Source organism: Schistocerca americana, chromosome 2 (genome assembly GCF_021461395.2).
Source record: "Schistocerca americana isolate TAMUIC-IGC-003095 chromosome 2, iqSchAmer2.1, whole genome shotgun sequence".
In the NCBI taxonomy this organism is placed as follows: domain Eukaryota; kingdom Metazoa; phylum Arthropoda; class Insecta; order Orthoptera; family Acrididae; genus Schistocerca; species Schistocerca americana.
Window position 1 is genome coordinate 431,892,153 of NC_060120.1, and position 13,579 is coordinate 431,905,731.

General features: G+C 43.7%; 1 protein-coding gene across 1 annotated transcript in view; it reads left to right on the top strand.

Moving 5' to 3' along the window:
* The window catches only part of LOC124595702 (juvenile hormone esterase-like), a 171,863-nt gene that overhangs the window by 110,214 nt on the left and 48,070 nt on the right, over positions 1 to 13,579 (top strand). Inside the window, exon 6 of the mRNA XM_047134567.1 lies at positions 6,451 to 6,634. Within this exon, the coding sequence (XP_046990523.1) occupies positions 6,451 to 6,634 (184 nt within the window). The remainder of the gene's footprint in view (positions 1 to 6,450; positions 6,635 to 13,579) is intronic.

Here is a 13,579-nt window from a genome sequence, read left to right on the forward strand (position 1 = left end):
CTGTTCACAGAATGTTCCACGGCAATCATTATCCACTTCCATGCGAGCAAGAAATTCCGGAGCAAAAGTTTGTCTTGCTGACAGATCAGCAGGAAACAATTCCTGAACAAAGGTGATTTTGTGTGTATAGCAATGTAGGATGTTTCGTAGGACTTTATGCTCCGTGGTAGCAAGCATGTCCAACGTTCTGGCAATTACCTGTGCACTGCATGTTTGCACCCATCCTCCAATACAGTGGCCACATCTTGACAAAGATGTCGGATCAGCTACTTTCCTCCCTCTGGCACAATGCACTTCAAAAGAACCTGCCTTTTCGAATTTTGTAATCACTTTCTTCAGACCCTTAGCAGGCCTTGGACCAATGCCTTTTATCATATCCTTGAGTGTCTGGAACTTCTGCAGGGCTATTGGTGTACAGTCATCGTTCCTGTAAAGAGCTTTACTAGTAGTGCGTGACTCTTCATGGAGACAGCCATGTTCGGCGTCTCCGACGCGAACTGAGAAACAGCCGTGCTCCGCGCAGCTATTGGTGGGCATATCATGACGCATACAGCGCCATCTATTGATCAAATTTTCTTTTTTCCCATGTCGTTTCCCTTGCGTCAATATTATTCTGTTAAAATTTGACGCCTTTCTGATCGGTGGTTCCCTTTCTATAGAGTTTTGAAACTCGAGCTTTAATTCTGGACAATCTGGAGTGGTGCCACTCCTGTTGCACGTCTGACGCTTCTCGTAGTTCCTCTGAGTGAGCTAGTGGCTCAAAATTATGAGTAGAAGTGCTTTCTGTTGCCGCCGTCAAAACCCCCATCGCAAGTCGGGCCTCTTTGCCTTGTACAGGGTGGGACAGACAAAAGTGGCCCAGACGAGTGGATACGGTTGGACGCGAATGTAAGCATATAACCACACCGCGTGACGCGCACACCACGTATACGTTCACCACGTGATCCACACCGGGTCAGACCGTAGTGCGGGATGTGTCAGTGTGAGGGGAGCAGTGAAAACGGGCGATGGTACTCACAGCAGAGCAGCGGGTGTTCTTTGTGGAAAGTTGTGTGGCAACAAAGTCGTGGAAACGGTGTGGTCAGTTGTTTTCTGAGAAGTTTAATGATCTCAAAGTGCCAGCAGAGTGTGCCATGTAACGCGTAATAGGAAAATGGCGTCAGACAGTAACTGTTCTGAAGAAGTCAACAAACATGCCGTAAAGCGCCCGCATACTAGTAAAGGTGGATGCAGTTCACCGAAAATGCTTCAGAGTCCTACCAAATCAACCTGATACCGTCGCAAGAGACCGGTATATCACCTCAATCATACGGATGAATGCTCCACCTGGAACCACACATGCATCCCTACCTAGTGTCCGTTTTTCATGCATTAAAATCAGCAGATGCTCCTCATCGCCTCCTGTTTTGTGAGTGGCTGTTCACTGAGATAACAGTGAATGGCTTGGACATAGACCTGTTCTTTATGTCTGATGAAGCCTGGCTCCACCTGAGTGGTTACGTCAGCTCACAGAATGACAGGTTCTGGGCAGCGGAGAATCCGCATAACTTCCATGAAACACCATGGCATGATCAGAAGGTTGACGTTTGGTGTGCCACATTATTGGTCCCATCTTCTTCCATCAGACGCTGACTTTGGCGCGTTACATTGGCAAAATTTTGAAATCATTTGTGGCACCATTAAGTAACCTACAATTATTTCCAACAGGTCGGAGCAACTGCTCGTGCAGCTGTCAGAAACTTGGAGCACTTTTACACAATCCTCAATTAAAGGGTGTTAGTAGAGATCAGTCTGGTAGCAGCCCTAGCTAGCCACACAGGTCACCTGATCTAACAGCGTGCGATTATTTTAGGTGGGGAGCCCTCAAGTCTAGGGTGTACCGCAACAACCCTCACAGTCTTATAGAACTGCAGCAGAACATTTCTGATGAGACTGCAGCAGTTCCAGCAGTCCAGCTTCGATACGCCTTCATCAACTTTGATGACCAGGGCCGAAAAGCGCCAAGACTACTTCTCAGTACATGTACTCATTGATGTCCTGTGTCATTTCCAACATGTCTCTTTTACACAAAATAGTGCAAAACATGGTTATAATACCATAACCAAAAACAATCTGTATAAGGACTATAAAAGCTTAATATTAGTACAAAAAGGAGTCAAATGCATGAGTACTCATATATTCAATAACTTAGGTTAGATATGTTACCCTTGAAATTTTTTTTGGTAATGTGACTGATGTGTTCTCCCCAACCCAGTTTGGAGTCAATATGAAATCCTAAAAGTTCAACTGTACTAGCTTCTATATCGTTAGATAGCCTTGACAGAAGATGGTGGGTCTTGTCAGGATTAAACAGCAGTTTGTTAGAGGAAAATCATTTTACTACAGCCTTTAGTGATTCCAGAGACATTTGTTGTTAAGAATATCAATATCCTTCCTAACAGCAACACTTGTGTATTTTGTTGTTAGATCCATGTACACACATTTACTGATAGGAGCGACTACAAACATTGTATAACAACAACTGAAATACAGGAAAGTCTCAGACACACAAATAAATGAACTCTCATCCATACTAAAGTTAATCACAAAACAAAATTATTTTACTTTGAACAACTTCTATTTGCAAAAGGAGGAGCTGCCCATGGAAACCCCGGTCAGTGGAACTTTCTTGGGTCATATAGAGTACATAATGTTCAACAGCATTGTGAAACCGGAAGAGTACAAAATAATTGATTGGTTCTGATATGTGGATGACGTAATTTACCTCATAGATGAAACAAAAGGTAAGATACGTAGAAACGTTACACAATAACATCAACATACCCCACCCACAAATAAGCTTCAAAATGGAAACTGAAAAAAAAAAACAAGATACAAAATTTTCTCGACCTCACGCTAACAATGAACAACAACCAAGGCAAATTTTCCATCTACAGAAATTCTACAGGCACCAACAGTGTTATCCATTACACGTCAAACAACAGAACAGTACAGAAAATCCCAATTTCATACAAATGCTCCATGAGTTATACAGAACACATCTCAAACATCGTAATGACACATAAACAAAGTAAAGATAATCAAACAAATTGTTCTTGGAAACGGATACAAAACAAACACCGACAATAGGCTCAGCCAAAAGATAAAAATGAAGCATAATCAAAGTGGCTGCTCACGTAACTGCACAAGTAAAGAGTCTCAAAACACCGAGGCAGGGCACATCACATAGAAAAAAAGAAACAAAATGGAAACACTAACATACAATAATAAAGTAATACATAGAATTGCAAACACAATGGAGAAGAAAGGGATCCCAGTGGCATACAGAACAAATAACAGAATACAAAAAAGACTTACAGTAGACACTAGAACTCTATACGAATTCAGCAATGGGGGGATGTGCCAGTTCACAAGCAACTCCTGTCAATTCCAATATATAGGACAGACATGCAGAAATTTCCGAACAATGTACACAGAAGACTTGAGAGCTCTAAAGAGGGACAGGACACTTCGAGTTTCGCAGAACCTTAATAAATGAAAGACACCACTCCCCATATATCGAAAGTGATGAACACAATCTGAAACACGGAATTGTTGAACTCAAGAATTAGTCTCAATGCGTGCTCAGCCTACAAGTGACGAGCTAACTGCGAAGGTTTTAGTGAGTGTTGTTAGTAGTGACTGGATCCATGTTCAGAAGGCCTTAAGGTCGTTGTTTTCACAGTGAACTTATTCTAATCTTCTCTTTCATCGATGACGAAAAAAGTGGTTTTCCTACACACTCGCGCTTGTAACGTGACGATCACAAAATTTTTACCTTCATCTTTGCGACAGAGTTAGTTTGCTGTATTGCATTCATATATTGCATGATTGAGACACTGTCCATTGGTCCGGTTGTACGTATTGCCCATTAAGATCGCCCCAGATGAGAGACAGTAAAAAGAAGCATTTGAAAGGCAGAGGCCGGCCGCGGTGGTCTCGCGGTTATAGGCGCGCAGTCCGGAACCGCGCGACTGCTACGGTCGCAGGTTCGAATCCTGTCTCGGGCATGGATGTGTGTGATGTCCTTAGGTTAGTTAGGTTTAAGTAGTTCTAAGTTCTAGGGGACTGATGACCACAGCTGTTAAGTCCCATAGTGCTCAGAGCCATTTGAACCATTTTGAAAGGCAGAGGTATAGAGCAGAAGTAAGAAAGGGCACTGCAAGTAGCGGAAAGAAAACTTCAGCGACAGTCCAGATGGGTGGCAGAGCTGCTGAAAACAGCGACAATTCATGATAGGGTTCTAATGCGATCGGTGCTGAGGCACAGGTAGACAAACCGTTGCAAGTTTCTTAAAAATAAGCTTCAGGTACACTTCTCGATTCTGAAGCAATGATAAGAATTGAATGCAATAGCAATCTTCTTGAAGTTTCTCTTGATGGAACATTTCAGACTGTGATAACAGAAGTACGAATTGTTTGTCTTGCAGAATCACTACTCCACGGAAAATTAACAGAAAATCTAAGCCCGGAAGGCCACACAGTAGAATGACAGTTTCAGGATCCACATACATTAGTTGGACATGATGCTGTGTCCAGGACGCCCAATAGTGGAGGCCAAGTCTGCGTAGCAATGACGAGAAGGCTAGTGGCTCCAAGTTACTATGAAGGAGGCAGTCGAAGGTCGGCCTGCTAACAGCACATCAGCCCAAGGTCGGCAGTGGAACTGCAGGATGTTTTACGGAGAAACACTGAGGAACGCGGCGGCGGTCGGTGTAATTGACCAGTTAGCTCGTGGCGTGGACTACGGTTCAGTGGTTGTGCACCGGAATAAATACCGTTGCTGCGCAAGGATACGATGCGACGTGACATTGCGTAGGTAAAATAGTGCCAGCGACTGCAGCACTGTGGCCATTGTGTGCCCTGCTGACAGCGAACCAGACGCCTCTCGTGGCAGCTGCCAGAGATTCTGTGGATAGCAAGTCGGCCTGTTGTCGTCCACCACAGAGTTTATTACGGTGCGGGGCTAGCGGGGATCGACGTTTCGCTTTCAGGCGTTTGTGCTGGTCGCAGCAGACGTGCCTAAAGCCTGGCCACTGAAATATTACTGTATCTCATTGCTACCTATCAGAACCCCTCGGAGAGCATTAAAGATAAACACCAGTCCTAATTGTCCAATTGTAAAGTGACCTGTTTCCAAATTACATACAAGAAATAACCACTATTTCAATATGCATATAAGTCGGAAACGATGCTTTGCTGAAACCATATGTGTAAAAGCCCCCGTGTGTATTTTGAATGTGCCAAAAGCATTTAACATTGTTTTCATGTGAGAACCACAATATAAATGTGAAATTACTACCGTAACTAATCGAAAGAAATTTAGCACATTGTCATGATGTACCAGTAAACCTATCATTATAAAATTACTACAGCAAATTAAATAGAACATATAAATAAAGCATGTTAATTGAATCTCCGATATATGTTAGCACTAAAATTCAGGCACTAGTTGATTTGTTATAAACAAATTTAGAAATGTAATTGTTACCTGTAACATAACTAGTCAGAAAATGTTATATTAACTCGTAACTAAGTTGAACATAGGTTCACCTTGTTCAGCACTGAGATTGTAAATTTTTAGCAATGTGTAGCTCATATTCGGTTTAACTTTTAATTGTGATTTTACATAAAATTGTAATTTTCATTGTAGGTAATTGTTAACAAAAGTATAAATAGAGGTCACGCAAGCGCCTTGGAGCACTCGTTTTTTGGCTAGGGTTGCGAGCAAATGTATTGTAGGCTCACTCGTTTGCTGATTTTTGTGAACACTGTGTCGTTTGATGTCAACTTTGGGTACATGTGATGTAACCGGTACAGTTCACCAGGGTCGGACACCAGAGTCCTGGAAATATATTGGTATTAAAACTGCACTGTACTTTGGAATTTATTTGGGAGTTTTCCGCAGTCCTTTTTCATAGGCTGCACAGCGACGAGACATGAATTGGCCACCCACTGGACATGGGCGTGTGGTTGGCGAGTACACGAGACATTGTCGTTGGGCGCTGAACGTATATCGGAGCCCACCACACCGGTCTAGGCCCTATAGCATGCCAAAATCATCTTCACAGATATCAAGCTCTTTATAAATTCGGCCACTCTCTGTAGATTCTCGTGTGGATTTTGATTGTCATCTGTGTGGTGTCAACTTCCCAGTGGCAACCTGATATTAGGCTGTAGTTGTGATGTTAATTTCCCAGATTCAGGATAAAGGGGTTATAAGACTGTCTAGAATTCCCATGTAGTAGTGTCGTGAATTTCTTTAATACTTCCAAGAGGTTCTGTTTTCTTAGATGTGCCCAACATGGTACAGTGAGGGCATTTGGTTTGTAGGGCGACGTGAGCAGCAACGTTAGTATTTTTGTATAGAGTTTTAATGCGTGTGTGCTGACGGAGACGTGCCTTAGCACAGGACCAGCTGGGGTACAGCCCGTTCCAGTTCCTGCCGGTGGTGGAGCACTTCCTGGCAGCGGGCGACCGTGAGGACGCGTTCCTGCACGGCGACCCGCGGGAGCTCATGCGCCTCGGCCTCTTCGCCAAAGTCCCCTTCATCGCCGGCATCAACTCCAACGAGGCGCTGCCCTTCGCTCGCTTCTGTGAGTCTGCGCTGGTCTTCCACGTATTATATTTATACATACAGTTCATTACTCCTCATATTTTTTCAGTTTTCAACCCTTCTCTAATGACCTCTATGTCGACTGAATGTTAAACCCTAGTCTACCACTTTCGGTTTTCACAAAAATTTAAAGGCCTTTCGAGAAATGTCTTTATGCTTCTCTGTGTTACAAATAACGCCTAAAAATAGAGGTCTGCATGAATACGGATATCAGAAGTAGTAATGACCAACTCCATTGCAGATATCCATGGCTGCTTTTCAGGATGTCCGTAATTACAGTTACCTAAAAAGTTAAAGGACGGTGGGAATAACATTTATTACGTCTGTGTTTACTTTAAAAACGAACAGTAATAATGACTATTATTGTTTAACACATTGTCATTACTCGTTTGTGATATAATGCCGCTATACTGGCTTGGATGCGTAGCATCCTGAAGAGGATAGTGCGTTCTCTTGGGACTGCGAGTGCTGAAGATGACAACTTGGCCATCTTACGGCTTTTCTGCACAGTTACACGCACACCATGCTTCTGCCATACCACCATGTGGCTTACGTAACTGCTGTTTCATTTGCATTAACATAGATCGCATACTTAACTACATACAACAACCACAATGTGACATGAAGGCTGTTGCAGGGCACTCCATACATCGGAATTTTCGTTTCATGGTCTGATTCCTGTTTGTATGTCACACATGTCACAAATATTGTTTCGTACAAAGTCAGTGGATCTATTAACGTTTCTCATAAATGATTTAATAGTTTGGCGAAATGATGTATGTTTGATAAGCTATATGACTAAGATTTAACAGTGTGCTAGATTTGACGTCAACTTGCAAACGACTTCAGTTGACTTTTCAACATTGAAGAAATATTCTGTAGAAAATTCCACACAGTCGGTTTCACAATATGACGGATTACGTTGCATTAAATGTGGTCATTATCCGCATCTACATTCTTTGTCTAAGGAATATAAATCAGGAGGTCCGACTTCAGCAGAGGAAAACTTATATAAAGCCCGAATCTACGGTCAGAGCTCCTTGGTTCCTAATACGTTGAAGCACTCTGCCAAATTTTAATATGCGGCTAAGACATTTTGGCTGTTAGAGACTTTCTCGACCTAAGAACTGCCTGAGTGGTTCACGGGTGCCGCGCAGGATAATGTTGTGGAAGTTGCACAGTATTTCAACGAAAGAGGTGCTCGTCATCTTTAGGTACTTACTGACGTGTTGCTGCACTAGCTCGCCGATATATGCGGGGACTCGCTAGAAAAGTGTAGTTGACTAGGCGTGGGGTTATAACTTCATCACAGACGAATCACAGAGGACGTCGACACCCAGAGCCCCCTGTTGGAGAAACCTTCGCATGCACGAAGTACACGGTTGCAAATCCAGACCAGGTACTTGAAAATGATTTTATTGTACACTTTTTAAGAATACAAGATCCAATTCCACCAGGACTTCATAGGCTGCCTAAGATACATAAGGAGTCCTGCATTGTCCGATTGTGAGCAATATAGGAGCCACAAAATATTCCTAGCGAAATATCTAGCTTCTCTTCTGGGTGAACATCATACTCAAAACTCGAAAGATTTTATACTGTGACTGAAGAATTCGCGTCTCGAACCATCTGACGTATTAGTGAGTTTCAATGTAGGCTCTTCGTTCACACGAGTACCTCTCTTGAATTCACTATAACTCATAGGAGCTGAGCTGGAGGAGGACGTCGTACATCTTTTCAACATTTACTTCCATCGATTTACTTTTTATTTAACAAACAATATTTCGAGCAAACTGACAGTGCTGCTGTGGATACCCTTTAGCTAACTTTTTATGGTAGACTTTGTGGAAAAATCACTTCAGTCAGCTGTTTTGAAACCCAAATATTTTTGGAGATATGTGGATGATAGATTTGCAGCATGACCACACGTGACAGGAAAGCTTCCTGCATTTCTGGAACACCTTGACGGTCTCCATCCGAGAACTTCCTTCACAATGAATGTGAGGAAATATGGAGATCACCCATTTTTGGATGTCTTAGTCTGCAGAAAAGAAGACGGTTTCTTGGGTCACAGTGTGTTCCGTAAACCAATTCACACTGACCTATATCTATGAACTACCAGCTGTTATCACCCATCCCAATGTGGTGGTGTATTACGGACCATCGTTCATAGGGCTACAGTTATCTTAGATACAGCGAGATTATCAACAGAACTTAGCCAACGGGTGTTCTGATAAGCAGATTCGAAATGCATTTCAACCTGAATGCATTAAAACTCTAAAGCAGTCAGGAGAAACGTATAACTTCACGAGGATGGTTTTCCTCCTCTATTTTGGTGGCTTGTCCTTTAAGATCGGTAGGCTGCTCAAGACACATCGAATAAAATGTGTTTTCCACCCTCTAGCGCGAGTGCAAACGATGCTGGGTCCTATTAACAACAGGTTTAAGGAGACCAGGGATGTATAAAATCCAGTGGCAGTGACGGAAATCATACATTGGCCAGACGTGTCGCACTGTTAAAGATACACTGAAGCGCCAAAGAAAGTGGTATAGGCATGCGTATTCAAACACGGTGCTGCGGTCATCAACGCCTATATAAGGCAATAAGTGTCTGGCACGGTTGTTAGATCGGTTAATGTTGCTACAATGGCAGGTTATTAAGATTCAAGTGAGTTTGAACGTGGTGATGTAGTGGCGCACGAGCGATGGGACACAGCATCTCCAAGTGGAGATTTTCCCGTACAACCATTTCACGATAGTACCATGAAATCAGGAACCCGCTAAAACTTCAAATCTCCGACATTGCTGCGGCCGGAAAAAGTTCCTGCAAGAACGAGACCAACGATGACTCAAGAGAATCGTTCAGTGTGACAGAAGTGCATCCCTTCCGCAAATTGCTACAGATTTCAATGCTGGGCCATCAACAAGTGTCAGCGTGCTAACCACTCAACGAAAAATCATCGATATGAGCTTTCGGAGCCGAAGGCCCACTTGTATACCCTTGATGACTGCACGACACAAAGCTTTACGCCTCTCCTGGGCCCGTCAACACCGACGTTGGACTGTTGATTGCAAACATGTCGCCTGGTCGGACGAGTATCATTTCAAATTGTATATTCAAGCTGGTGGAAGCTCTGTAATGGTGTGGGGCGTGTGCAGTTGGAGTGATATGGAATCCTTGATGCCTCTAAATGGTTCAAATGGCTCTGAGCACTATCGCACTTAACATCTGAGGTCATCAATCCCCTAGATCTTAGAACTACTTAAACCTAACCAACCTAAGGACATCACACACATCCATGCTCGAGGCGGGATTCGAACCTGCGACCGTAGCATTCGCGCAGTTCCGGACTGAAGCGCCTAGAACCGCTCGGCCACGACCGCCGGCTGATACCTCTAGATACGACACTGACAGGTGACACGTACGTAAGCATTTTGTCTGATCACCTGCATCCATTCATGTCAATTGTGCATTTCGATGGAATGGGCAATTCCAACAGGACAATGTGACACTCCATAAGTCCAGAATTGCTACAGAGTGGCTCCGGAACACTCTTCTCAGTTAAAACACTTCCGCTGGCCACCATACTCCCCAGACATCAACATTATTGAGCATATTTGGGATGCCTTGCAACGTGCTGTTCAGAAGAGATCTCCACCCCCTCGTACTCTTACGGATTTATGGACAGCCCTGCAGGATTCATTGTGTCAGTTCCCTCCAGCACTACTTCAGACATTAGTCATGTCCATGCCACGCCGTGTTGCGGCACTTCTGCGTGCTCGTGGGGGCCCTACACTACATTAGGCAGGTGTATCAGTTTCTTTGGTTCTTCAGTGTAGATACGCTGAACACAGACGTCACACCAGACTGGGTTAGCCAGAAAAGTCTGCTGTTGCTGAACACTGTCTTGTCACGTTACATGTCATGGACTGCGGAGAGACAAAGATCCTTTCGTCCACCTCCAAAAATACTTGTACTACATCATTAAAGAAGCGTTCGAAATACTCTTAAGTAACGATCTGATTAACGGAGGCACAGGATTTCAACTTAGGAATGGAAACCTTTATTGACTATACTAAGGCATCATCGGCCGCAGACGAACGAATTCAGGGAGTCAGCATAGACGGGGAATAGAAATCAGGATACTTAAACTGGGCGCCTACACAAACCACGCAATTTACTGACGCGTTTTTCCGCGTCGCGCATACAAAGACTGTGCTCCGTTTCTCCGTCAGGGAGCTTTGGATGTCGACTTCGTCTACGATGACGTTATTGCCCCGCCCCTTGGTGCCTGCGCTTGTCTAGGAAGTGAATTGCACATACTGGTGAGCCAATGCAGCAACACTAAAATATGGAGCTTACTGCAGGTCCACAAAAATTCGTGAGAAATTAGACCAACTCAAACATGTCGTGCACCACATTCGAGAGGTAGGCAGCGTCAGAGCAGAACGCTGGCATCGGTACAGCGTCCCCAAGGCATTAGGGAGGAGATCTTACGGATCTGTCGCCTTTACATGTCCTCCCCAAGTGCAACAAATAAATTGGTGAAAATTAAACCTTACCCTGTCATCGAGAAGTAGAGATCGCTGGAAAAAAAAAAGAACAGCACGTCAGTAAGCACCTGAAGATGACGATCATCTGCCTCGTTGAAGTATTGTATAGCTTTCACAGCATTATCCGCCACTGATGCAGCATATTTCTTATCCCATTAGCATCTATATTCATGAGAAATGATGTGCCTGCAGAAATTTACTATAAGATTATAATATTACAACTTCTTGACATGCAGATAAATTTCCTTCTGACCATTATGTGTTTGTTTTGTGTTGACATCCTTGCACGTCCTGTATATCACACTTTTTTGCTCAGTTTATGAGATTCCGCAATTATCAAGTAATACTATTGAAAGAAGTAATACAACATTTTCTTACAAAATTTTACCCTGTGCATATATCTTTCACTTTGATATCTTTCTCGTAGCTCGGACTACGGGTCCCTACACCTGTACGAAACACACATTATGCCGTATGTTCTAACACGATGAGAGCATGAAGCAGCCATAATGGGGTTGTAATCTATCCCAGGGACGCACTAGATGAACAGACGGTGATATGTCTCTCTGCAATAAGAAGCAACCTATCCGTGGCCATGACGATACCCCTTTGTTCCTTGGTCCAGTCGGGTTTAGGCAAGTACCACACTGTCTGAATAACTGGCCGCCTTTGTGTGAGGGGAATGCATGTGGTAAGTATCTGACTATCCAGAACAGCCTCTAAGCAGACGATAGACTTCACGAGAGGAGATATGTGATCCGGAGACTGCTTCGAGGTTTTTAGCCACGCTAAGTGCGGTTAAAACAAGATAACGATCCTGGCACTCTGTTTAGGACGTGGTCAACCTTGCCCATACTGCTGTTCAACAAATTCTTCTCCCTTGCATATTTTCCAGAGCCGTGTAATGGTGCTAGAGGCAACATTCAACAATGGATAAACTCTGTCCGACTTTCGCTGGTGTTTAAACTGCCAGTGACGCATCAACTTGTAATACTATCCATATCTGTTCCCTGTGCCATTCTGTTTCCCTCGCACTTGAATTCTTTTTGAAAAAAAAGAAAAAACAGAGGAAAAAACAATTAGCATATAGCCGAGACCTCTACCGACATGGACTGTTCAAGCCGCACAATGCTCACTGGCAATGTAAGTATCTCAAATGGTTTAGGGTTGTCGCACCAACGGTTGGTCTGCACAATGTCACCAAGATACAGTGTTGTTTCATAGGTTTTGAATATTTCTTTATTTATGAACATCAGGGTAATAAGAGGTTCTAGCAAGCTACACGCAGTTTCTTGACATTAAACCCGCCGTAAGGTCACAGTAGTTTAGTGGCACTACATCCGCCGCCCTCATCAATGAATTTTACATTTTCTGATCCTTTTACGCCTGTGCGTTTTCTTTTTTCTCTCTGTGCCATTTTCTAGTGTAACATTGACTACTACTGGAGGGTTCTGGACACACCTCTACAGCCTGTTTCTTCATGTGTTATGGGTTGTCCGTAGTGTTCGCTTCTCGTTTTTCCTTTCTTTCCATTTCGTGCTTCGCTTGTCTACCTATTTTAAAGACAATTAGCAACGCCACTTGTGAAATATTTCCAATTTCTTCACTGAGATTTTTCCACGGGGCATGCTTCTTGACCACCAGTTGGAGACTAATAGAGTTGTTCACTTTATTCCAGATCTCTTTTAAATTTCTACATCTACATCTACATCTACATTCATACTCTGCAAGCCATCTGACGGTGTGTGGCGGAGGGTACTTTCCTTGCTTTCTTTCAGAATGAAAGCACTGTGTATATCTTATTGTTAAACAACGGTGGCGATACGTTACTAAGATTTCTTGCACTGTTCATAATATTACATTATGGTTTGTTTTTTTTCTCTCTTTCGAAACTTGATATGGTGGTGGTAAGTTCCTATGGGACCAAACTGCTGAGGTCATCGGTCCCTAGGCCTACACACTACTTAATCTAACTGAAACTAATTTACGGTAAGGGTAACACACACGCCCATGCCCGAGGGAGGGCTCGAACCTCCGAAGTGGGTAGCCGCGCGAACCGTGGCAAGGCCCCCAGACCGCGCGGCTACAACGCGCGGCGAAACGATAGCTGTCTTGAGTGAGCAGTGGAGACGTCGCCACTCAGCCTGTTTCTTGTTGAAAAAGTTTTAAAACCTCCTTTCGTTTGTCCTCGGAGCTTCCACGCAGTCTCACGAAATCACACTCGTGGCTGCTACCAGAAGCGACACACTCTTAGCAAGGTGCGCGACTTACTGCTCCGCTGGTTTAACTGGAAACGTTTACACGCAATCCCGGATTGATTCTCTGCTCTGCTTACATTATCAAATCAGTCTAAGGTCGTCAGCATCGCTTT